This window comes from Sinocyclocheilus grahami, unplaced genomic scaffold, assembly GCF_001515645.1.
Source record: "Sinocyclocheilus grahami isolate Dianchi unplaced genomic scaffold, SAMN03320097.WGS_v1.1 scaffold464.1, whole genome shotgun sequence".
Lineage (NCBI taxonomy): Eukaryota > Metazoa > Chordata > Actinopteri > Cypriniformes > Cyprinidae > Sinocyclocheilus > Sinocyclocheilus grahami.
In genome coordinates, this window is record NW_015505643.1 from 1606716 (window position 1) to 1633274 (window position 26559).

Here is a 26559-nt window from a genome sequence, read left to right on the forward strand (position 1 = left end):
AAGTGATCCCAGTTCAGTTATCTATAACAAAATTTTTTTTTTTTTTTTTTAGTCGAACCCCTCTGACCTAAAATATTTACTTGAAGTACCTCCCTGAGATTTTAATTTATAATTGATGAACATATATTTATTTTCATGTTCACAGTTCTCTGATTTTAATTAAAGTTCACATGACATGCAGGTGAACACACAAAATATTTAATCTTTTTTATCAAGCGTTTTATTTTATTTTAAAATGATTTATTCATTTTAATTTTACAGGACACCTACATTTTGTGTCAAGGAGCAGCAGTTGACCTCACCATCTTTGTGTGAGAGAATGGAAGCATGTGCTCAAATGATCAAAACACATCACTTTTGCAAAGTGAACTTTCCAGTCCATTTGTTATTTCACATTTGTAACAAAATAAATGAATACATTTAGTATTTTAAAATGTTATTTGTATTATGAGTGTGCAAAAAGTTAGTGAGTTTGTCTACAGCTCTCCTGATCTTAGAACAATCTGTGTCCACAGAGTGGAAGTGGATAAGTGTCATTCATAAGCCTAATGGCCTGCGGGTGTGAAGCTTAAAAAATAAAGCACAAAAGTTAATTATGCTTAGTCCATACTTAGTCCAGTTTACCTGCTAGCAAAACACCAAAGTAATGGGTTCGAATCTCAGGGAAACTGTCGCTTATCGTAAAATATTTTGTTTAGATTTTAGAAGTAAAGCCTACCAACATGTAGCCTTTAAGCCAGTTATGTAAAACGGAAAAGCAATCATTTTAGAAAGGTGCTCAAGGCATTTTAGCAGTGTTTAAGCTTACCCTCAATCAATATAAGAATATTTGTACTTTTCTAAGATGCCAGGGACACTTGGCTGTTGTTACTAGTTTAGTAAAGGGTTCAGTAATGGGGTATAAATCGATGCATCGCAAATCGAGAAAAATAGACTGCATCGATTCTGAGATTTTCCGAAGGCATCGCGATTCTCTCTTGAATCGATTCTAAGCTTAGTTTTTAACAGCAGATAGCACTGCGTGCTTTAGAAATTGCCGTATTCTGATTGCTTCCAGTTCCTTACATATGCACCACTTGAACCTAAAATAATCATTCATAAAGTTCAAAAAGGTTGAAGCTAATTACAAGGATGTTCACAGTGGGCTGTGTTTACATTAATCTCGCATCATAAAAGCATAAAAGCCGATGTACAAGTACATTTAACCACTTGCATTACTCAGCCGAACCATAGACTGTAAAAAAAGATGGACGATGTGTCTCCTATTCCTTTCACTATAGAAAAGTGAAGCCAAAGCATCTCAGTATGGCCGCTGCCATCTTGAGTAAATGACGTCATTTGGAGCCAGAGTCTGCGCAGTGTCATGAGGTGGAGCCGCGGTATCAAACTCCTGCCCAAACTCCCACAGACCCAATCAACCATAACGACAAAAAAACAATTGAACATATATCAGCGTGATAACAACTACCTTAAATGACCAAAACCATCTTTCGGAAAATTGTATTGGAAGTGTCATTTAAAAAAAAATTTTTTTTTTTTATCATGATGCATCGATTTATAGTCCCAGCCTAATATGTGTGTGTGTGTGTATATGTATATGTTAGTGTTTGCATGCATTTGCATTTTTGCTGTGTGTTTTTGTCTACTCACACCTGGCATCAGTTTGAAATCATTAGGAGCTGTGTTAGCATTTCATCTTCAGAGTCCAAGTTCCCTACTGCAATAAGTGGGGTTTGAAGTCACAGATGGCTGTGAGTGATAAAGATCTGTTAATGTGAACTTAAGTTGACACAGATACCCAACAACAGCACAGCTCTCTGGCTGGTGGGTAAAGACATCAAATAATGCACAAAATACTTATTAAAGCACTCTAAGCTTAACACATAATGTTGATAATGTGACAGAGAAATCAGCTGGGTAAGAGGCGAACGTTTTACATGCTGTTCACATATAATCATAGTTAACCCATGATGCAGTTTAAGTTTTAGGTTTAATCTTATGAATTTAGGTTGTACCGCAGCAAATGTCTCTCATTGGACTAAGCATAATTGCTTTTTTTGTTTTTGGTGATGCTGACCTCATTTACTGTTGTTGATGCCTTGAACATGGTCTTCTAGATTCTGGGAATAATTTGGATTAAACTTTTTTTTTTTTTGGCAACATGCTCTGTGCATGCTTTCTATTGATGCAGATCAGAAAAGAGAAGTGTTTTTCTAGTTTGCCCTTATAAGGCTGTCATTAAATGTACTGCAGTCAGGTAACGGAAAGCGCAGTCTGACCTGTTAAATGTCTAACCTGTGACCTTTTATTGTGACACCGCTAAAAGGGATGCTTACCGTCTTCACAGGCTCATTGAACTGTCCACAGGAACTGTCCCCTGTCATTTTTAGTGATTGTATCAATGTGCAGTTCTTATGTCCATATGCAGCAGGAGTTTATTGGGTTAACTGCTGTTAGGATGTTTGAAAAGGACAAACAGAGCATTTATGTACAGCCATTGTTTTGACCTGCAGTGTTTTTTCCCTGCCCTGGAGTGGAACCTTTTCCCTGCCCTGGAGTGGAAGCTTGTTAGGGATTGGTTTACAGTCCCACTCATGTTAAAACATAACCTTCAAGAATACAAAGAGTGAATCTATAGCATTGTTGTCTATAGACATGCCTACATCACTTTCTATTATTAATTTCTTATGGAATAGAGCAGTATAAGGAACTCACAGCAAATCAACTTTCAGTGGAAGAGGCCCTGAGAAATGGGGGTTAACTGAGGTAGAAGTTTATTGCCAGACTGCCACTGGGAATAACACTGATGTGTTTGGTAGTGGTTAGCTTCATTCAAATGTCAAGCAAGCAGTAACCTGTAGAGATCATTTGTTATGCTATATTCAAAATTTGAGGTTGATCTCTGTTCATGCCCTAACAAGCTAACAAGTTTTCAGCCTGATTTGAAAAGATAATTGGTCATGCAAAACTAGAATGCCAAAGAAGGCCCTTAGAAGTGAATGGTCCTTATGATGTAGTTACATGAAGCACTCCCTGTCGGATTGTTTTTCTCTGATTGCCCAACGATTATGAACTAAAACTATTGAGAGCTGCCTGTTATGCCTTTGGACCTTTGTACACTGTGTGTTTTTGAGGGTTAACTACGTGACATGCAACAACTCAACAAAAAAAAACAGAAGCTAAACATGTCACATATCTTTGGAAAGCTGAGATTCTTGGGATTTGAATGATGCGAAAAGCATGCATTGATGCATTTTAAGATTCAATCAACACGGCAGGTACAATCAGTGTCTTTGTCAGACCGCCAACAAGGCTTCATCCTGTGATCCCATTGTGTTTTCCAGCTAATAGCTCCCAGCTATAGTCATCTGAAGGCATCTGTTTACAAAAAATGTAAGTGGAATGTTTTTTTGCGTTCAGAATTAGATTACTCAATACCAGTAAGACTTCCAGTGATTCTGAGGTTTGTTCTGTTTAGGAACAAAGTATACTCCAAATAGTTCAAGAACAGCATGCAATTTACTTTGGGTATGCCTATTTTTAGGTGTTTTAAATTTTTTAGGCAAATTTTACTGGGGTTAACCATGATCTGACCTTTGTTTGTGAATATATATATATATATATATATATATATATATATATATATATATATATATAATAGAGAGAGAGAGAGAGAGAGGTGTGTGTGTGTGTATAGATATATCCTGTGTGTGTGTATATATATATATATATATATATATATATATATATATATATATAATAGAGAGAGAGAGAGGTGAAATGCAGCTTTAGTGCTTTCATTGTAGACCCTGTGGTTGTTGTTTAGTCTATGTCATTGTCTTTGTAAATGTGTAATCCAACTAGTGCGCTGTGTTTCAGACGGTTGTGTTCAGAGTGCTGTCTGTTACTCTTCCCTTGTCACTCTTCCCACATTTCCGTTTCCTGCCCATAATGGCTTCCTGTGCTGGAGCCTTCATGCAATGGGCTTGACTTCTGAAGACATTTTCATGTGTTTGCCATGAATGCCATTTGTAAATGTACAGATTGTGTGAGCAAATGTGTGTTTGGGTACCATCTGTAGTGTCTGTTCTTTTGACACTGAGCTTCGTGTGTGTGTGTGTGTGTGGAACATTATCAGTAGCAAGCAGCTGTCTGTGGGTGACCACATCATTCTCCATGCTGTCATGGACTTTACCACTGAGCTCAGAACACACACACACACACACACACACACTGTCTGTCTGTACCCCTTTATTTGGCAATCTCTATATTTCACTCTTTCTCCTTTGCGTACTTGAGTGCGTGCACATACATATATACACATGCACAGGGATAGTAACTACAACAGAACACATCATAGTGACAGACCTTTGGTTTTTACGTTGTCAAAACAGATCACCAAAACAAAACATTATTAGAAACCCATGTATTTGCTTCTCATTTGATGTGATTCATGATGTTACATCAAGGGATACAGTGGCCAGTGATATTCAGTTCTCATGGGACATTAACTTGGGCACATAATGTACAAATATTCACTGTTCATGACCAGTCTGGTTTTGTGAATCAAGATGATCTCAGTGTTCTCTTGAAATCACTATTCATGCCGCAGGGTGTACCAGTTATTGTGGGATATACATCTGGAAAGTTGACAGTTTTAAACGTTTAGTAATGCATATTAATATTATAATATTAATTTAACACAGAATAGAGCTTTAATTTAATAGAGCTTTTTTTGTGTGTCCAAGACACTGTTTGTTTGCTGAGACTTGGTTCAAAGTTCCTCTGGATTGGCAAACATTGCAAAAGCTTGTTTACAAATGATGCTATTCCCAGGCAATGAAAAATGACTGTTTATTAAGCATTGCTGCAAATTTTCCATATAAATAAATGGCGTAGATTGTGAATCAGACGGAAAATAAGAGAGACTGTTTGTAGCACATGTTGCCTGAGTGCATCAGCTTACATTAGCTATTTGAGGAAGATCATGTGTCTGCCATGCCAGTTTCTTTCAGTTCTCACAGTAAGCACAGGCTAACCAGCTAGGCATGGGCCGGTATGAGATTTTGACGGTATGATAACCTTAAGCAAAAATATCACGGTTTCACAGTATCACGGTATTGTTGTTACAGCTCTAAAATGTGTTATTTTTAAATGACTGGATAAAAAAACAAAACTTTTTTTCTGCTGAACACAATATATTTTATTTTTGAGCAACATACAGAATATTAGGAACAGTAGAATTTGTTTATTTTTTCTTTGATTTGTTTCCTAAAAAGAAGAAAAAATAAAGACTGACATCTTTATTTAACCTAAATCTGTAATTAGTTATTTAATTTTAGTTATATAATTCATATGCATATAACTTATATCATTTCATATACATCATTTGATTTAATAATAACCCAATTTGAAGCAAAAACAGAATGTTCTGACTAGCTTTGTGAAATTATACTACATGCCTGAATGAAGCAAACAGCAGAAGCTCTGAATGAGATGCAGATTCACTCTCTAACAGCAGGAGGCGCTTCTGGAACACCAGATACAGCGTTTCCTTGGTTACTGCCATAAAAAAAGCAAGAGAGGAGATGAAAAGAAAATACCACGTAAACATTTCTGAAGACAGTCAGTTCTCCTCAGAAACACATTCATATAAACCCCCAAATCAATATTGAGGATTTTCTTCCAATAGTTTGTGCATCAGGAACAGTGAGTGATCTGCCTGCTACAGTATTTTTCTCTGTGCGTCTGTCTTCAACGTCTCTGGCCTGTGTTAACAGGCGTTTACAGACTTCATATTTTCACACCAATTACATTTTGGAAAATGATTGCATTGCAAAGCAGTTTGTGCAAGTCCAGAACAGAGACAAGCTGCTATATAACAAAAAAACGGCCGGTTGCCAATCGCGTAAGTTCCAGGGGAAGCTCCTTAAGTTCGGCCATCATACACACACGTGACTGACCGCTCGCTCGCACCAACAGGGGGAGGAGGGTCGTGCTACTCTCTACACTGCACTCAATCTGAGGGATTCCTACACTTTCAGTCTTCGAGGAGACATGAAAAACAGCGCATACCACAGAAACGGTATAACGGAAAATAGTAGTGGTTTTAAAACCGTGAAATTTTCAAATCGCGGTATACCTTGAAACCGGTAATTGGCCCATGCCTATAACCAGCTAGACTGGAAGATCCGTGTATGTGTTTGTGTGCGTGTGTGTGAGGGAGAGCGAAAGAGCTTTAAAAGGGTCATCGAATGAAATTTTCACTTTTTTGCATTTAGTTATGTTTCTGGCATGTAGGGATGGGCGATTTGACCCAAATCTTTTAACGATATGAGAAATTTTATTTCACAATAACGATATGTACCTTGATATAGCTATTTTTATCTTATTTTTGTTATTAAAATTAAGAAAAAGGCGTGTGTGTGAGGGAGAGCGAAAGAGCTTTAAAAGGGTCATCGAATGAAATTTTCACTTTTTTGCATTGTTATGTTTCTGGCATGTAGGGATGGGCGATTTGACCCAAATCTTTTAACGATATGAGAAATTTTATTTCACAATAACGATATGTACCTTGATATAGCTATTTTTATCTTATTTTTGTTATTAAAATTAAGAAAAAGCAAATTCCAAGCACAAAAGAACAAATAATTTATTCTGCTACAGTAGACTAGGTTTATTTAAAGGGTTCGTTCACCCAGAAATGAAAATTAGCCTGTGTTTTACTCCCCCTCAAAGCATCCTAGGTGTATGTGACTTTCTTCTTTCAGACGAATCCAATCTGAGTTATATAAAAAATTGTCCTGGCCCCTCCAAGCCTTTCAATGGGGGTAAGCGGGTGTTGGTTGTCAACAGTTCAGAAGACGTGAAATAAAGTGTGCACATCCGTAATAAAACATCCCTCACACGGCTCCGGGGGGGTGATTAAAGGCCTCCTGTAACGAATCCATGCATTTTTGTAAGACAAATATCCATATTTCAAACGTAATAAACACTTTTTTCTCACTTCCGCTGACTGAGGTATGGGTCAGATGTTTTGAAATGCGACCGCAGTGTGAACAGTCATGTCGGAATTCATGTGACTTTTACGTCACTCTAGATCAGCGGTTCCCAAACTGGGGTGCACAGACCGACCAGCAGGGGTGCGCGAGAGAATGTTTTTGATCTGTGTGCGTTTTTTGAAGGGGCAAGTGAAAGAGAATTTGACTTGCCCGACCGGACAACTAATCTAATCTTATTAAAACATCGAATTAGGGAAGCACCAAAATTTCGGCGAGAATGATTCAGATTTTATTACACTTGGTGTAAACGGCAATTTATAATGGATAATCAATAGTAACAAGTAAATAATGTAGTTTTTATATTTATTACAAAGCCTAGCCTAATTAATTAACATGACACGACTAGGAGAGTGCAGTTTTTCCCGAAAATCAGTACGATTGTAAATTTGACATTGATTTTAAACAAGACTTGAAACGAGTAGTTAATATTAAGTGACTTAGGGCATATATTTTAGTACAGTAATGTCAATGTGACTGTTTTTGCTCTATTTGTTTAACGAAAATCGTTCCAAACAAACTTAGCAGCAGAACTGTGTCTCTGAGCAACACACAGCGTCAGCGGTGTTTCGTTAGGCTACTGAATTATTTGCATTTTTGAATTAATAATTTGAGTTAATGATTCAGTAGTCCATTCATAAAGACAGGCGCTTGCTTCATTCTTGAATGAATCAGCCGTTTGAACGAATCGTTTGAATGCCTCAATGACTCACTCATTAAGACAGTCAACTTGCTGCCACCTGCTGGCGGGTTACTTTCAAATTTAAAAGTAACTTTTTATTTTTTACAACTTTTCATATTTGTAAATAAAAAACCTGATGTAAAACACCAAGCTCACAGCATTATTTATGCTGTTGTAATTTTGCAGTGTTAATGCATTCATGCTACATTTCAGCTTCATTAAATTGTCTGTGTAAACTTCAGCTGCTTCTGTTTCTCCAGCAGTGGAAAATTTGGTTTTGTTAATACTGATTTCATTTGATTGGTAACAGCCCTATAGAGTCTTATTATATTAAGTGTAATTATTAATAAAATAATAATTTGATACATGACACATTAATTTAATATGGTTAGGGGAAATGCCCTTTTTATAGGCACACAAAAATAAAGACCTGGAAATCAATTCAAATAAATTTTAATATGCAGTAACTTTAGCAACAAACAAAATTGTGGCCAGTGAAAATGCTGAGTGGCTAGTAATTTTGGAAAATCACTAGCTACAGTGGCTGGTGAGCAAAAGAGTTAATGTCAAGCCCTGTATACAGTGAATACTTGTATTTATACTTGTATTAAAAAAATGTGGTGTTTAACCAGAGTACGGTGGTGGAGGTGCTTGACATGTGTCAAACACTAGAAAGGGGTGCACGCTGCAAAAAGTTTGGGAACCACTGCTCTAGATCGACATTCGTCATAATTCCGCGCTGACGGGAGACACTTCAAAGATTTTGCATACCCAAAGTTATCAAGACAGTTGCGAAAGGTAGTCAGTGGAAGTACAGTAATGTGTGAGTCATTATAGTGACTCCATATACAAGCGAAACATGAGAGCTTGAATCATTAAAGTTTCAGAACTCTGCTGTCTTTTGTCACATCCTTGTCTTTATTTTCCATATTGCCTGTGCTTCATTTTGATGGCTTCAGCAGCAGATCACACTATAAATAAACGGATAATCACTTACTTTGTCCTCCATGTTTACTTCCGTATGACAGCGTGCCACGCAAATTTGTTGCCAAATCCACAGTTTCCCCGTGGAATTTGGCTACTTTTTACACTGTTGCCGCGGGTTGTTTTTCAACTTCGTGGGTTGACGTGACCCCACTAACGTGATGTTTACCTCCCTGAACATGGTTGGGCTAGTTTTAGACTAGTTTTGAGAAACAATTGGGCAGATTTTGTTGTAAAAACCTGGAAACCCTGTTCTTATCATTCTTTTGCACATGCGGGTCAGTTCAGAACCATGATTTGTTCACACTGAAAATCTGATATTGGACACATTTAAAACAACAATGTGAACAGCTATACAAAAAAATCAGATCTGAGAAAAAAATTGGAATTGAGCACTAAGGCTCGAAGTGTGAACGTAGCCTAATATGGCAGCAATTCACTTGTCTTGTGTCGACACACCCCACGGAAGAGAGGGGTGAGCAGTAGCTCATTAGCATTTAAAGAGACATGCAACAAAATGGGTCGCTGTGAACAGAGTTGTTTTTGACAAGGTAAAAAGGGTGTTGTTTTACACATCCATTGAGGAATTTTAACCAAAGTATGTTACAGACATTTCATGAAGACCCTAAAGAATCACACCAACTTGTGGAAAATAGGCATCTGATTTCCCCTTAAATGTCTTCATGTACACCACCTTAGTGATGGATTTTCTTTCTTTCTTTCTTTCTTTCTTTCTTTATTTCTCACAGAACCAGTCAGAATTTGGATACATGCATGTTTCTCATGATCTTAAAGGGGTCATATGATGCTGCTAAAAAGAACATTATTTTGTGTATTTGGTGTAATGAAATGTTTATGCGGTTTAAGGTTAAAAAACACATTATTTTCCACATACTGTACATTGTTTCTCCTCTATGTCCCACCTTTCTGAAACGCATCGATTTTTACAAAGCTCATCGGTCTGAAAAGGTGTGCTGGGATTGGCCAGCTATCCAGTGCGTTGTGATTGGCCGAATACCTCAAGTGTGTGACAGAAATGTTATGCCCCTCACCATACTGTGATGATGCCCTGTCAGGCCGAAGCGATGATTCAAAAACATGAAAACCCATTATAAACAAGGCATTCGTTGCATCCAGTGGGGACATAATTATGGTTGCGTTGCATCGCGCCGTGTAAACATAAAACCATGTCTGCATTTGTGATCGAGAAATGACAAACAACAAGCCCTACTCTACACTGCCCAAAAAACTCACTTTAAATATATAAAATATAACTCTTTAAATATAAAAAACCATACTTGCAGTCTTTGAGTCAGAACAGCCGGCATTGTAGTCTACTCTCCCAGGATCAGGAAACGGTCCTCCATAAAATGTACTGGACACATCTGAATATTTGGGTTGAAGTGTTCTGGAACAGTGTTGTAAATACAACTTAACCACTGATTTCTAGTCGAGTCCATTTTTGGAAGGCCAAACAAAGTAGTTGCGCTTTCACAACAAAACGCAGCGTCACACACGGCGGCCTAGAGTGAGCAGAGGCCGGGGGATAAAGTAAGGAACGGCCGGAGGGCTAGAGTGAGCAGAGACGGCGGATTCGACGAAGAAGCATCCGGCGGGCTTGCGGCAACCACGCATCATATGACCCCTTTAAAGACCTTATATAAATGGATCTTTATTAGTAACCGTTTGAAATGGCATTTGTTGACACGGATTGCACCTATGAATGTCTTTTCAAAACAAAACCTTTTTTTAATGGATGAGTTGGACAACATGGTGAAGGAAAAGGACTTCTTGTGAAGCTGTTTGAGAGAATGCAGTGGTAAACAAAGTGACAGCTTTTCTAAAATATATAATAAGTTTTGATCTACTTAACATTCCCATATGTCCATTTGTGTAATTTCACAGATTTAATGAATATGTAGTTGCTCTAAAATATGGAAAATGGTAAAGAATGAGTAGGTGTGTCTTATGACTGGTACAGTACAACAATTTTAAATGCTTATCAAGAAAATAAAACGGTGTGTTAAATGGTTTTAGTTTAATGGTTCATAACTAACCTGTCAGTCAAGAGCAAAATATGTGAAAGGTATTTATATGACAGGAATGACTGTTTACAGGCAGTCAGGGACACCACCTCTTATTTCCTCTGATTCTGAATGATAAGCTAGTTGGAGAATTCCAAACATCTGATACTTAATGATACCTTGTTTTTATCAATGCAAATGGTTTGCTTGTGTTTACTACCACACAAATTGTACTGGTAAAATCTAGCTAGCTGAGTGAATTACACTGAATCGGAGACTGTGACTCAATCATGCTGTGAACTTTAATCTTTATGTCAGTAGGTATCTTGATAAGGTGTGTGTTTAAGTGCTCTTTGTGAATGTATCACTGCAATAATAACATTTTTTGTCTCTTAGATACAAGTATTGATGCCCTTGTCTATTGACTGATGAATAACATTTTTTTTCTCCTTCTTATAGAGAAGTTGTATAATTCCCATGGTCCTGAGCTTCGGCGGTCCTTGTTTTCTTTAAAGCAACTCTTTCAGGTAAGATCCTGAAAAAAAACACACAACTAGTTTTTAAAAGAGAAAAAGCTATATGTGAGTGAGTTAGATAAGGACAATGAGATGTTACAAATGCTGAGAGTCAGAGCAGGACAGAGAGAAGTATATACTGAACAGAATGATTGACAAAAACTTGATGTCTCTTCCACGTACTGTTACATTGGGATCTAAATTTATTCTAAATTGTGAGGAAAAATAAGCACAAAATTCAGTCTTGAGGAAGTGTCCCACAACAGAACAAAGCAATACTGATACAATCTACCTTTACATTAATAGTATTTATTGCTTCTGGAACCCATGTTAAGTTTTAATATAATATAAGAAAATTAAATAAGATATAGATGATATAAGATATGCTATAGTTCATCATTACATATAGATCATACTGTATGTATAATATACTATATTATAATATAACTAGTTATGATCGACAGTTTACTATTGTGGAATAGTATGCCAGAAGCTGAGATTTTACAAATTTTATTAAATATATAGGCATGCAAAGTGGCCACTGAAAATATTTTAGAAAGTCATTACTCCAGTCTTCAGTGCCACATGATCCTTCAGAAATCATTCTAATATTTTTGTTTTCTCATTAATGATTTCTTATTAATAGCAATGTTAAAAACAGTTGTGCTACTTAATATTTTTGTGGAAATTGCAATGTTTTTTTACAGTTGTGCACAGCGGCAGATCTTAATTCGGTTTTATATTGCACAGGATGATAAGGACTTGGTTCCAGAATTTGTCGTCTCTGAGGGTCTGACGTGTTTCATTAAAGTGGGTGCTGAGGCAGATCATAACTACCAGAACTACATCCTCAGAGGTCTGTTCTCAACACCGTGTCTTTACTGGAGCATATGCAGCACTGCTGCAAAATATTTTGTGCATGTCTCCATTAAAAATGTTTATTCATTAGCAGGGTTATTGATGACTCTTTCACTAATCATTAACATGACATGACTTTGAAAGATGTGTGAATATGTATCAGTCTAGAGTTTCTAAAATCAGTCTAATATAATGTATTTATTATGCACGTACACCACACATCTTGCATGCAGACTTCAAATAGCACAAAGGATATTACATATTTTTGGCTAAGTAGGCCATCTGTAACAGTAAGTTTATACTGACCAGAATTAGACCAGCAAACATGCCGGCACTGCACAGTAAACTCTGCTGTCCTGTTCCCAGCTCTCAGTCAGATCATGCTTTTTGTGGACGGAATGAACGGTGTTGTGAACCACAACGAGACTGTACAGTGGCTGTACACACTGACTGGCAGCCTGGTGAGTGACGGCAACACACACATTGTGTAACTGTAAACACTGACCACAATACAGTATTATTTACGTTAGGATCATGTTCCATCAGTGGTTGTGTATTAATGCACCTTGACATTTTAATACCACAACATGCCAGCCGAATTAAGAGTCAATAGATTAATGTTCAAAAGTTGATTGTATGTGATAATCATTTGATTCCTGAGGGCTGGATTACTTTTACTGTTCATCAACTCATTGAGCAAATGCTTATCTGCTAAATTATCCAAAGCCACTTACAGCATAGTGCTCACAACACCAAGGTCATGGGTTTGATTCTTGGGTAATGCATGAACTGATTTGCTGTATACATTGAAGTCGCTTTGGATTAAAGTCTCTGGCAAATGTGTACATTAAAAAACAGAAAGAAAAGAAAACAAATGCAGTTCAGCAAAACAGTTAGTTCATCCTAAGGCAATGTAAAATTAGAAAAAAAAAAAAAGGTTGGCCAGAAAAGTGCAAGCTAGTGCAGAGATGTAGATGTGAATCTGGAGCAAAATCAAGTATTTTGATCTTCACTCACAACCTTCTCTTCTAATTATTAAAGTTAAATATATTACTGTTGTGGGAGAATGGTTTGTCAAATCCTCCACAGAAATGCTTATTACTACAGTAGCTACTTGATATTGAAATGGCTATAATAAACTGGCTGATGTTGTGCAACCATTTCAAGTTTGGTTCATTGCTCGGTTGAGTTTGCATCTTTACAAATTTAAAATATGCATGTATAGTTTTGGAAGTGTCTTTGTGTAAAATTCGTGTGAATCTGTTGACATGAGATTTGTACACTTTTTACTGTAATGGATACAGTCATCTTGAGCGTCAGTTTGAGGTCATATCCTTCTGCATGATATCAAAGAGGAAGAGAAAATGAGAATCGAGTGAATGAGTAATCAAGTAACTATCAGAAATAAAACCTGAACCAGACTTTGTTTTTATTTACAACAAACACAAAATACTAGTGGTAAGTTATTGTATTAATGTTGAAGATTTATGTTTATTTTGTCAGTATACACTATTGTGTGCAGAACTTGAATGCATTAAAAAGATTATAACTGAGCCTTATTGAGGTTTGATACTGCCATCTTCTGTAAGAGGACCGTAAATACTGCCTCTTTATGGCCTCTTTCTCATTCTCTTCAGTCTCGGCTGGTTGTGAAGACAGCTCTGAAGTTGCTGATAGTGTTTGTGGAATACACTGAGTCCAACAGTCAACTGCTTATTCAAGCTGTCACCATTGTGGATGGAAAGAGAGGTTAAACACGTTTAAACATTCTCTCATGACACTTATATTCTGAATCCATCATGTGCCATTCATAATTTTTTTCTGTCATTATCATCACAATACAGATATTTTTTAATACATTATTTTCAAGGGAGCTTAGGGTGTACTTTGTCTCTTTCAGGAGTAAAGCCTTGGACATATCTAACAGATATCCTGTCAGAGAAGAATGGATCAGACACAGAGCTGCTCATCTACACCATGACCCTCATCAACAAGGTAAAACACAGATTAGACATACCAGTCTACAACCGTGATCCACATCAGCACAGTGCTGAAGCCTCAATGTCCTTGATATGGATTTATCCCTCTGGCCTCCCAGACTCTGGCTGCGCTTCCTGATCAGGACTCATTTTATGATGTGACAGACTGTTTGGAGCAGCTAGGAATGGAAAACATAGTCCAGAAACGTATGACTAGCAGCGGCACCGAGGGTGACATTAAACAGCAGTTCATCATTTATGAGGTAAACTCCCAGTACACCTCAAACACTCCATATTTCAGACATATACACTATTGTTCAAAATGTGGTGTCAGTATGTATTTTTTTTAAATAAAGAAATTAATACTTTTATTTAGTAAGGACCAATTAAATTGATCTAAAGTGATAGTTAAAACATTTGATACAAAAACAGCATATTAGAATGATTTTTGATATTTAAGACTAATGGCTGCTAGAAATTCAGCTTCAGTAATACATGTTAAAATTACATGTTTAATTATATTAAAATAGAAAACAGATATTTTAAATTGTAATAATATTACACAATTGTCTTTACCATATTTGCAATCAAATAAAAGCAGCCTTGGTGAGCTTAAGAGTGTTCTGTCAAAATCATAAAAAAAAAATCTGACGCCAACCTTTTAAACAGTAGTGTAACTCTACAAATAGTGAATGATTTCTGTGTTTTGTATATTATGTAGAATGCCCTCAAGTATGAAGATGGTGAGATCGATGAAGGGGCACCGAATGCCCGTAAAGACCGAAGGAAACTGACACCCAGTGAGCAGGAGGGCAGGAGGAGCCGGCGGTCATCTTCTCACAATCTTACAGATAGTTCCTTTCGACCAGGTTCCCCAACTGTATCAGTCTCTTCTAACAGCCCTACCCCAGGTATCTTCAATGCAGTCTCTCTCCGTCCCTGTTCTTGTACCTTGTGCTATCCACTGAAGGGCATGTCTCACACATTCAGTGTCTGCGCATTGTCATTTCAGATCCCATGTTAAAAGATTATAGCATTCACACTTCATTTGTACCTTTTGTGTTTCAGAGGTGATGCGTACAGCCTCCCTACAGCTGTCAGATTCCTCTTATTCTCCTGTTTCTGGCAGTCCTGTATTGACCAGTCCCTCCTCTACGACCTTTAGCTCACCCACTTCTCCTCTCACTCCGGTGACTAATGGAGCAGAGTCTGCAGCCCCTCCTGAGCAAGAACACAACTTGTGAGTATTAACAGTTTGTTGTGTTTTTATGCATTCTTACACATTCATAAACCTATCATATACTTGGAATATGTTTTGTATTACTAAACTTTTCCATAATCAAACAGAGCAAAAAACAGTAAGGATATATTGAAGGATTTTCATACGGCAATGCATTGTTTCTCCATTGTGTGGCAGTGTAACATAAGCAGACCTTTCAGTCGTGAGACTCGTGACACTGTAGGAAATAAATCTTTCATATAGGATGACTTGTAGCTATCACAGATGTGAATCCATTCTGAGATGGATTATTCAAGTAAGGCAAATGTGCGTCTCACAAGTTCTCAACCTACAATAACATTCATTATTTTTTTAATGTATTTATTTATTTATACATATATTTTTTTTACAAATTTGACCAGACCAAACATTCCTTCTAGTTTGTTCTTTGACCGTGTGGATGAGGGAATGACAAGAGATAAACACAATCCTGCTGTCTTCTTTATGCAGGCACACAGCTATTATTCACACACTAATGTTAACATCTGTGCAGTCTTTTAATGTAATGTTTTAGGGGTGCTCCGATTGATTGGCTTCCGATCACTATCGGCCGATAATCGAGTTGGTGATGTTTGATCGGCGGTCTCTAAAAAGGCCGATCTCTAAAAACCGATCTCAAGCTGATGACGCGCCTGCTGTGAGAGGTTTGGCACGACATGCAGCGGCACTTGTCTCAGTCTCTGTACGGCGCGGGTGAAATAATTATAATGCTGAAGGTGAGGTACAATTCATATTTCTTCAATAAATAACTTATAAAGTAGCTAATTTGAAAACTTTCTGTGAGACGTAATTTCACAAACAGCGTGAGTGAATCACAACACGCTCTCTCTGTTTCCCTCTGAAAATGCGCAAATGGCTTCAAATCACCACATCGCGTCTGCATTATAAGCGAGCTGCACAGTTGACACAGAAATTGTCACTTGCACAATCAAGGCAGTGTCGCATCGTCACTAAAGTTTATAAATTGCATTTCTTTTTAATTCTTGCCAGTGTTTAAACCAGGGGTGGGCAAACTTTTTGACTTCGAGGGCCACATTAAGTTTTCCACACTAAGTGAGGGGCCGCATAGTTGTGTATGACAAATAAAGTTTTTAAAAAAAAATTTATTATTAATATCGGCCGCTACTGTACTGTATGTAGGGTTGGGAACCGAGAACCGGTTCTTATTCAGAACCGGTTCTGTTTTTTGAAAATAACCAGAACCGTGAGCTATTTCTACGTTTCGGTTCCAAAAACGGTTCTGGTGCGACATGTAACCAAGCGCTGTGAGCAGCCTTGCGCCGGCGTTTCCCGTAAAGGATGTCACAAACTAAATAACAGAAACGCCGCCCTGCCTCTTTAATTACTGAGCGCATTGCTTCCCATGACACTCACTCCACAGACACGCCACGCCTTTAACTGCCGAACACATCGTTTTCCATGAGTGTACGCGCACTCGCGTCTTTCATAACTGTGCACGTTGTTTTGTCTCACTGTACACGTACCGGCAGCGCGCAGCTTTTTGGCCCATATTGTCATTAATATACATACTGACTTCAACTTGGACCACTAAATAAATAGACTGCTATTGTTATGCAAGTATGAGGGTTATATTATTTAGTGTACAGGTCATTTCAAGAGTGATAAACAAAGTGATAGAAACTATTTATTTTCATGCATTTTAAATGTTTAAAAATGTGGAAACCACTCATTGCATCACACCATCTCCTGACTGCATTATTATTTGTAAAATATGGGCTTTATGGAGTGTGTGTATACATGGTTATAAGTATAACAGTTAATATTTCATTAATTTATGGAAATTAACAAGTGTCTAAGCCCTCAAGGGACTATTTGGCCAACCAGCTTATTCCTGCTTGAAAAGCAAAATGTTATTGATAGTGTAAAAAACATCAACTTTGAAGCACATGTGATTGATGGACTAGCATTACTCAACATTACTTACTACCTTCCAGCAACACTACATTCAATGAAGGTAAAATTGTAAAAAAAAATTTAAAAAAAAAGTTCATTTAAATGGAACCGGAATCGGAACCGAAAAATTTCTAACGATACCCAACCCTAACTGTATGCCTACTTGTACATGCATGGCAGTTATATTCTTCTACCATCTCTGCCTTATTTTTTATGAGCACTTTATGACGCAGATAAGTTGTATTGGTATACAAGTCGATTGATTTATAAGACACATTTTATCATTTCATTCATAAATAATGTAAAATGAACTAAACGTTTACAAACATTAGAAACATGTACATATTCCCCTCACTCCACAAAAAATCCTGTAAATTTAGCAGTGTTCAGAACAGAAAAAGGAACAAAAATATAAGTAAAACAAATTATTGGCATTCACTATAAACATTTATTACAAACGCTCAACCTAAATATTTAAAGAGAAACTGAAACTAGTGGCGTGGTTACTGGAAAATGCGCAATACAAACTCACTTGCCTTTCTCATTCGTCACCAATCCTAATGTGCGTGCTTTGCGCTTGACCTGGTTGTTTTAAATAAGTCGCCTTCGGAATCGCAGCACGTTTCAGATGATTAAAGGGGTCATATGATGCTGCTAAAAAGAACATTATTTGGTGTAATGAAATGTTTATGCGGTTTAAGGTTAAAAAAACCCATTATTTTCCACACACTGTACATTATTGTTGCTACAGGGATTTCTAGTCATGTCCATTTTTGGAAGACCAAACAAAGTAGTTTTGCTTTCACAACGAAACAGCGTCACGCACCGCGGCCTTGAGTGAGCGGAGGCCTAGAGTGAAACTGTTCTGGAACAGTGTAGTAAATACAACTTAACCACTGATTTCTAGTTGTGTCCTCTTTTGGAAGGCCAAACAAAGTAGTTTTGCTTTCACAACGAAACACACAGTGTCTCCACAACATGGCAGCGGCGGCAACAGCAATAATTAAAGTTACGCCTTCTTTCTTTGCGTGAACATTTGGGTGGCGTTATGCAAATCTTCCCACATAGTGATGTAGATATGTGGGGGCGTGTTAGAACGAGCCGTTTTAGGTAGGTGTGGTTGACTCTTTACTTTTACAAAGAATATCTCTTTGGATTTGAGACTTTAGTCTTTGCAACTTTACAGATCTTCTTTATGCACCAAGAGCTTGTAACACTTCAAAGAGAAAGGAAAAATTTTAATCGCATCATATGACCCCTTTAAAATGGGATTTATAATCCAGAAAATAACTATATCCATTTTCATAAAAATATGTGTGGAAAACGTAATCTTTGCAAGATAAAACGAAAAATTATTTCCACTACATTTCACTGGCACTTGTTCTCCTACTGGAAGGTCTACAGAGCATAAAGCATTTTTAAAATAGTAGGCTACCAATACAAGGTATTTTTGAAATGAACATTTTTAAAAGTTACAATTATGCAGTTTTACACAGGGTGTATATTTTGATTTTTGATTTTGTATTTGAGCTGTGCAGCATCCGTAATAAATAGACTAGGCACCTATCTATAACGAAGCGGTGCAGAATCACAAGCATTGGCTGCGATCAGCTCTGGTGGCCGCGTCGGAGCTGTAACAGATGCGCGTGCTGATTTATACTTCTGCGTCGGACCTATGCCGTAGCTTACGCATAGTACACCCATACGCTGTAGCCTGACGTGCACCTCTCCAAAAATCTAACAGCGCGTCAATTCTACGCAGACCGCAAGCGCTGTGATTGGTTTGCAAGAACCCCTCCTTTCATATGTACTTGAGTTTTGTGTGTGTTTATGTGCACTTTAATATATTTTAATGTTACACCTTATATAAAATAAAACAAAGCAAAGAACAAATGTCTTATCATTTATTATACTACATAGCATTATACATCAGTAGTTGTCCACAACAAACAATGTAGATCTGCCGTGGTACAAGTCCTTGTGCAGATTGAAAGAATGCCATCATCTCCTGTTCCGTTGTTGTCTCCTTTTTGTAGTTTCAAATAATGATTTGATATTTATTTGCCGCCGTCATGGCTATAATGCTTCTCCGACGAGCCGCTTCTTCAATGCCATCATCTCCTGTTCCGTTGTTGTCTCCTTTTTGTAGTTTCAAATAATGATTTGATATTTATTTGCCGCCGTCATGGCTATAATGCTTCTCCGACGAGCCGCTTCTTCTGCCGTGGTACTGCGGGTTACACCAGCAACATGCCCGTGGACACTGCAGACTAGCGGTTTGCATGTGTACTGCACGTTGACGCGGACAACGACGCAGAAGTATAAATGAAAACTGACGCATAGCCTACGGCGTAGGTCCGACACAGAAGTATAAATCAGCCTTAAATCGGGGGTTATATTATATACCGCACTACAGGCTACAGCGCCATCTATTGGATTTTACTGACATTGCATCAAATTAGCCAATTTGGACCACCTCCTCGCGGGCCGGATGAAAACTCTCGGCAGGCCGTAAACCATTCAGCGCTCACGCACTCTCCTGGAGACCGTTCGCTTATGTCCACTCGCAGCGCACACACATAATGCCAGGTTCACATTACTCCGTTTGCGGTGCGTATTTTGTCCGCGCTCATGTTAACGGATTAAAGCGTTCACACTGCACACGGTTGCTGTCCGGCAGTGTGTTCCAGGAGCGGTGTGTCTGCAGCAGTGCAGAGATCGTTTCCGCATGAGTCTATTTTTGCTGCGCTGCACGCGCTGAATTAAAGTAACAGCGCACACGGTAAAATGATCATGGATTGACACGAAAATGCAGTGATTATACCATAAATGCATATAATTAAAGTCAACTGTGTTTCAAAGTCAACACACAGGCTATGGCTTTTTGGCTAGGTTTAAAGGAAAAGGGCACTTTTAGATAAACAAGGCAATAATAGATGGCACTAATGGAGGTAGGAAAACAAAGTTCTTTATGAGCCGCAGGATTGCGTGTAATAAAGAATTAAATGCAAAGGAAAAGGCAGTAGAGCTGACTATTTCTGTCAATGGTAAGTTTTAATTTAGAATGCTTGTGATAATGTAAGAAAAGTACTTTAGACATTTTGCCAATTGCTTGAGCAACTTAATATATAAATCTAGAAGTAAATGCAAAAGTAAAAAGCATTGAATAATGTATTTCTTATATTTATTGCGTTTAAACATGTCTGTGAAAGATTGTATTACTGTACTGTGTAAAAAAAGAATCGCAATGCTGGAGAAGTATTTTAAGTAACAATGTTTGGATTTGAAATCAAAATAATGGATAAATGTTGTGTTTGTATTAAACAGCCACGGATCAGTTGCAGACTCCTGTGTGAAAGCACAGTGAGCACCTGCTGCTTCTGTACCACTCGCGTACCACACATGGACTGCATATGCACTGCAAATGGAGTATGTGTGAACACTGTGTAAAAGGCCGCCTCACAACTCACGAAATCAGGCTTGTGCTGTTTGTAGGCTATTGTGCAACAATTGCACGATTGTCAAAACAAAAAATGTAGTGCATGATCAAATATTTAGGTGAGATAAATATATATTTGTGAAAAATGTCTAAAAAATTCCCCCCTCCACCCCTCAAATAAAAAAATCCCCTCTCACAAGAGTCACCTAAAAGAGGAATTCATTTTCAAAAATGAAATTTAGGCCCTGAATAAATGTCTAAAAATCTTGTTTTAATCATCACTATAAATAATTCTACATGATAAAAAGAAGGCTGTAAAAAGATTGGTATCGGTGATCGTATCGGCAGATACTGCTTTCTGTGATCAGCGATCGGTTTTGGCCTCAAAAATCCTGATCGGAGCACCCCATAATGTTTGTCACATGTTTGAAAAACTCTGTTATTAGTACCTACCTACTTTACAGTGTCCAGCCTAACTGCGAATCTGCTATATCATTGCTATGTCATTATCAGAGTCTTTGCACATGAATGGTCAGTGGTTGATACATGCAACATTAGTGGTAAAAGTAATGAGTAATATTTTCCAGTCTGTGTAGGTGAAGTCCTTACACAGGTGACCTAATTACTTAGATTCATGTAGTTAATGCTCATTTTATTTACTATGCTCTGGGTGTCTTATGTAATTACCATGTGGCACTCAAGATACCCGACAAATTGACTCAAATAATCTACCATTCTCATTCTTCATAAGCCATTTATATAAACATAATTGTGCGTAGAAAATATACTATTTTGTTATATTGATAATGCAGATCTGCATCACACATGGGTAAATAGCATTACATTCTAGTTACATGTATGCTTAAAAGCTTGTGAATATCAGTTGAAGTTTTCAGATTGTCAGGTGCTTCTGGGTTTTGTAGATGGGGTATGTGAGAAGTTTTGGTTGGCTGCTTCTCCCAGTTTGCCCAAGTCACAATGTGCTATTTCAAGTGTTGCCTTTGGCCAAAGTGAAATGTCTTACTGAGTCAACAGTCCTTGCACATATATGTGGAAAGCGAGTGTTTTATTTGGGAAGCTTTCTTCTCTGCGTAGAGCTACAGGAATGTTTTCTAGGGTTGGACAGGATGTGTTTGGTCTGAGAGGTCCAGAACTGGGCACAATTGTGATCTGCCTATCAGCTCTCTTGATCTGAGCTTGTGTTTTCCTCTAAATGTTTCGCCAGTTTAATGTGATGTCACAGAGGAACGTGACCAGTCACAAGCACAAGAATTAAATCCAATAAAACAGCAGTTTATATTTTATTAAAATTTTTGTGATCACTTTAATTGCATATGCCTAGTTTTATGCATATGCATAGTAGTACATAAATTGCATAATTTTTCAATAAATATATGGAATACATAAAGTTAGCATTGTTTCTGTTGCATAAACGATCTTTTAGGATAAGTTTTTGTAATATTTGGTTAACACTGGTGATCATTCACTTTTGTGTATCCTTATTTATAACAATTTCTATTCATATGCCATTTTCCTCCTCTTCTAATTTAGTACTGCATATTTTCACAATGGCTCTGGGTGGTTGGGACTGTTTCTCTGATTCTTGCTGATGTTTTGGTCCTGTCAACATATTAACCCTCTGTTTGTCCATGTAACCACCATCACTGTTCCACCTCTTTCTCTCTACTTCTCTTTCCTCCCTCCCACAATTCCTCGGTCATTCACTAGGGGGCGCTCTTTTATGAGTCAGTACATAGCTCACATGGGGATTTCTAGACGGAGGTTAAAAAAGGAGAGGTCTATAACAGAGGAAACCTCAAGCATCTCCAGCAGGTCTGTATCACATTTACATCATGTTCTGCTTTTGAGCCTTTGACTAATTGTTTGATGTTTGTTGAACTTGTCCTGGCTACTGATATGAGGCCAGTTTAGAGCTCATATTATATTAAAAGTAATCTGGATTTTTGAGTTTGTAGGTCAGCAAGCCAGAGTAACTTCAACAATAAATTAATCTCATTTCAAACTTTTCTGAACTAACAATAATTACAACATATAACACTCACGCACATGTACAAGTTTTTTTTTGTGTGTCTTATTAAATATCTGACAGTTGACGAGGTGCATCACAAATATAAAAGGTGAACTAATGGCCACACAAAACAAGACTACAGAAACATAATAGCACTCTGAACAAATGGTGGCAGGGAGGTTTTTGCAGTGAGAACTTGGCAGTTGCAGGAGAGGATTATTGTAGCACACTAAAGAAGTCCTGAATGCTGCTTTCTCGAGCAGAACCGCAGAAGAAGCCTCTCACAGCTTTCTGCTCACTGTAGCCATGATGTCAGCTCATCTGCAAAATGATAAATAAAAGTGCTGACTCTAATGAAGCAGCAGGAGGGTTCAAAGTGATCCGTCTGAAGAAACATCACATATGGATGTAACGATTAACCGTGAGCCGGTCGAAAATCTATTAAAATATGTGACTATTCAAATCGGTTGAGATGCTAAACAAATCGCGATACAATTGGAGTAGCAGTTTATATGAATGTATCTCTGAGGGGATCTGACAGTCTTTAGAAAAGTTTACGTGGTATTTTCTTTTCATCTTACCTCTGAACAATGCATATTAAAGTAGTGTTCATGCAGCTCTGCTTTGTTTACAGGAAACACTGTATCATTGCTGTTCATGAGTGACACCTGCTGTCAGAATGTGAATCTGCGTCTCATTCAGCTCGTCTGCGGTTTCGTTCAGATATGTTTTATGTAGTATAGTTTCACAAAACTAAAGTCAGACCATTCTGTTTTTGCTTTAGATTTAAAAACTACTCATGCTGCATGTATGCTGCATCTTTGTTCGCCTAATAAAACGACACCTTTTAATTTACTGTATAATGTCTTCAATCTCATTTTGTAAAAAAAAAAATGGCGAGAAAATCGAATCTTGAAATCAAAATCGAATCGTGGGTTGAGTGAATCGTTACATCCCTACATATTAGATTAGCAAACTGCTGTTTCATGAGTGACACCTGCTGTCAGAATGTGAATCTGCGTCTCATTCAGCTCGTCTGCGGTTTCGTTCAGATATGTTTTATGTAGTATAGTTTCACAAAACTAAAGTCAGACCATTCTGTTTTTGCTTTAGATTTAAAAACTACTCATGCTGCATGTATGCTGCATCTTTGTTCGCCTAATAAAACGACACCTTTTAATTTACTGTATAATGTCTTCAATCTCATTTTGTAAAAAAAAAATGGTGAGAAAATCGAATCTTGAAATCAAAATCGAATCGTGGGTTGAGTGAATCGTTACATTCCTACATATTAGATTAGCAAACTGCTGTTACAGCTGGCCAGTGCTGATAGTCATTTATTAGTTTATGAAATTATACTGATTTAGTTAGTAATTATATGAATGGGTAGCATTCATGACTATACTACTACTACTTTTATTGTTATTATTATAGTTTTTTTTTGTAGTTGAAGGACAATACTTCAGCAAGGATGCATTAAATTGATCAAAAGTGACAGCAAAGAGTTAAATTGTTACAGAAATTGTTAAAAAAAAGTTCAATAAAATAAATGCTGTTCTTTTGAGCTCTCTATTCATCAGAGAATCCTGAAAATGTATATATATATTTTTTCAACAGTAAAAATAATAAATGTGTCTTGAGTGCCATTTCTGAAGCATCATGTGATGCTGAAGACTTGAGTAATGGTGAAAATCAGATTTACCATCACAGGAAAAATTTACATTTTAAAATGCATTAAAATAGAAGGGGAAAAAACGTTCTATTGTAAAATACACAATGCACAATGTCTGTATTTATTTTAATGGTAGTTTATGTAGAAATGAACATTTACCAATATTAATAAACGCTGTGAAGTTATTCATTGTTATTTCATGATATTGAAAGCATTAACATGCGTTAGCCTTAATGTATTGTTTTTCTTACAGGAGCTGTATCAGTATTGTATCCATAAGAAAAGCTGAATGTGAAAATTAGATGTTGTTTTTTGAAACAAAATACTGTACCTTCAAATAGTGTATTTCGAAGTGGATGGAGAGACACATTTACCGACATGCACATCCTTTTTGTGTTTGTGTATGTGTGGACCTGATTCACATGAAACTGCCCATACTGTGCTGTAGTCTTTAGCTTGCACTAACTAATTGTCTCTCCACAGAGCGTCTTTCACAGAAACTGACTCTCCTCAGGAGGTCCCTTCCCAGACGGCAGCAGAGCAACCCAGCCGGACGGAGGGAAAGCGAGTCTTCAAGTAAGCAAGCGACTGATCCTGTGATAGGAGGAGTGAGGGGAAAGGCAGAGGAAAGAGATGTGAAAGGAGGTGTAGGTATTAGAGAAGGCAGGGCATTTTGGGAAGAACTTGAAGGTCTTGAAGGAGCAAAACAAGGATGAGTTGAATGGCGTAAGCGGTTTTGAACAGTGTGATCTGTGGCAAAAAATATATATGGGAATCTACTGCGCTAACTGTGCAATTATAGGAAAATAGGTAAGTCTTCGATTTTTGAGGTCTCAAAAAATATGGAATTAAGTGTTAAAGTGTTTAGTTAATTGTTCTCTTAACTTATAACTTGAAATATCTGGAATTGCTACACTGAGGATTAGTCCTATTATTTTCCCTCTAATGCCTAAGATCAGGCGTGTTTCTTTTATCTTTATTCTTTTACTCAAATGCTCTTGACTTGTATTTGTACTTTGTAACAGATTTGCTTTCTTCAATATGTTCTTTGCCTTTTTTTGTTCTATTTTCCTTTCTGTTTTTGCCAATTACCTGATTTACCTATCTTGCTTTCTCTCGGTCTCTTTTTGTGTGTATTCTCTCTTTCTGTCTCCCCCTGCACCTTTCACTCCTCTCCTCTCTTCTCTCGTAATATTTGGCACGTCTCCTAATCTCTTCCTCCACTGCTGTGGCACCCAACATTCCTGCGTTTTGCTTCTCTCTCCTTTTACAGACAGCACCAGGCAGACAGTGTTTGGTGAGTAGCTGCAGTGTGGCCAAAGAATGTGGCTTTTGGAGGTGCTAGCACTTTAAATCATTGTGATGCTTAGTCATTTTGGGGAGACAAAGTCATAGAGGGAGGGATGGAGGAAACAACTGCTGGCTGGAAATTTTAGAATAAATTAAATCGATCCATTATATCTGCCAAAGACTAATCCACAAAAAAATATTCTAACAAAATGAATATGTTTTAAAAGATACATTTCATGCATGGTTAACTTTTTAAATAATTTTTTTTTCTTTTATTGTTTGCTATGCTACTTGGATATTTCTGATTTCTGATAGTTCATGCAGAAATTGCATTAGTGCAGAATATTTATCAAAGTTTAGAAGTGAGAGTTGCCTTTATATTGTCATGAATGGACAATAATTCTTTCCTCTGTGGCCTTTTCCCCCTCATTGTCATTCTTTATTTTCTGTTTTCTGTCATGGGAAAAGTACATTTCTTCTTTCATCTCAAGTTGCTACTCAAAGATAACTTTATCTCCTGTCTTATTATGTGCTGCTATCATATCGCCATTCATGGAAAAATGAGCTATTGTTGAAATTGCCAGAAAATCCACAAAGCATTTTTCTCGCAGCTTTAATCAAGCCATAGTTAAACCAGATGTGGTGTAATGTCAACAGGTTTTTCTAAAGGTATTTACTATACATTTAATGAGACTTGTGCAGTGTAGCTAACAGGAGTGATATGGGCAAAGTGTGTAAATTGAAGTGTTTCTCTTCAGTCCAGAGAGTGTGAATAGAGACTTGCCGGTTCTGAGGAATTATGAGTAAGTATACAGCAGCTCTGTATGGTTACAGGC

General features: G+C 37.4%; 1 protein-coding gene across 5 annotated transcripts in view; it reads left to right on the forward strand.

Moving 5' to 3' along the window:
• LOC107553095 (FH1/FH2 domain-containing protein 1-like) overlaps positions 1 to 26559 on the forward strand; it is a 58807-nt gene that overhangs the window by 13813 nt on the left and 18435 nt on the right. For 2 of the 5 annotated variants that reach the window (XM_016235210.1, XM_016235208.1), the window contains exons 4-15: positions 11208 to 11275; positions 12014 to 12119; positions 12488 to 12582; positions 13759 to 13870; positions 14022 to 14116; positions 14220 to 14363; positions 14822 to 15011; positions 15169 to 15340; positions 22461 to 22565; positions 24917 to 25009; positions 25707 to 25730; positions 26482 to 26526. In XM_016235210.1, coding sequence (XP_016090696.1) covers positions 11208 to 11275; positions 12014 to 12119; positions 12488 to 12582; positions 13759 to 13870; positions 14022 to 14116; positions 14220 to 14363; positions 14822 to 15011; positions 15169 to 15340; positions 22461 to 22565; positions 24917 to 25009; positions 25707 to 25730; positions 26482 to 26526 — 1249 coding nt within the window. The remainder of the gene's footprint in view (positions 1 to 11207; positions 11276 to 12013; positions 12120 to 12487; positions 12583 to 13758; positions 13871 to 14021; positions 14117 to 14219; positions 14364 to 14821; positions 15012 to 15168; positions 15341 to 22460; positions 22566 to 24916; positions 25010 to 25706; positions 25731 to 26481; positions 26527 to 26559) is intronic. The other 3 variants (XM_016235209.1, XM_016235212.1, XM_016235211.1) reach the window with 3 other exon arrangements.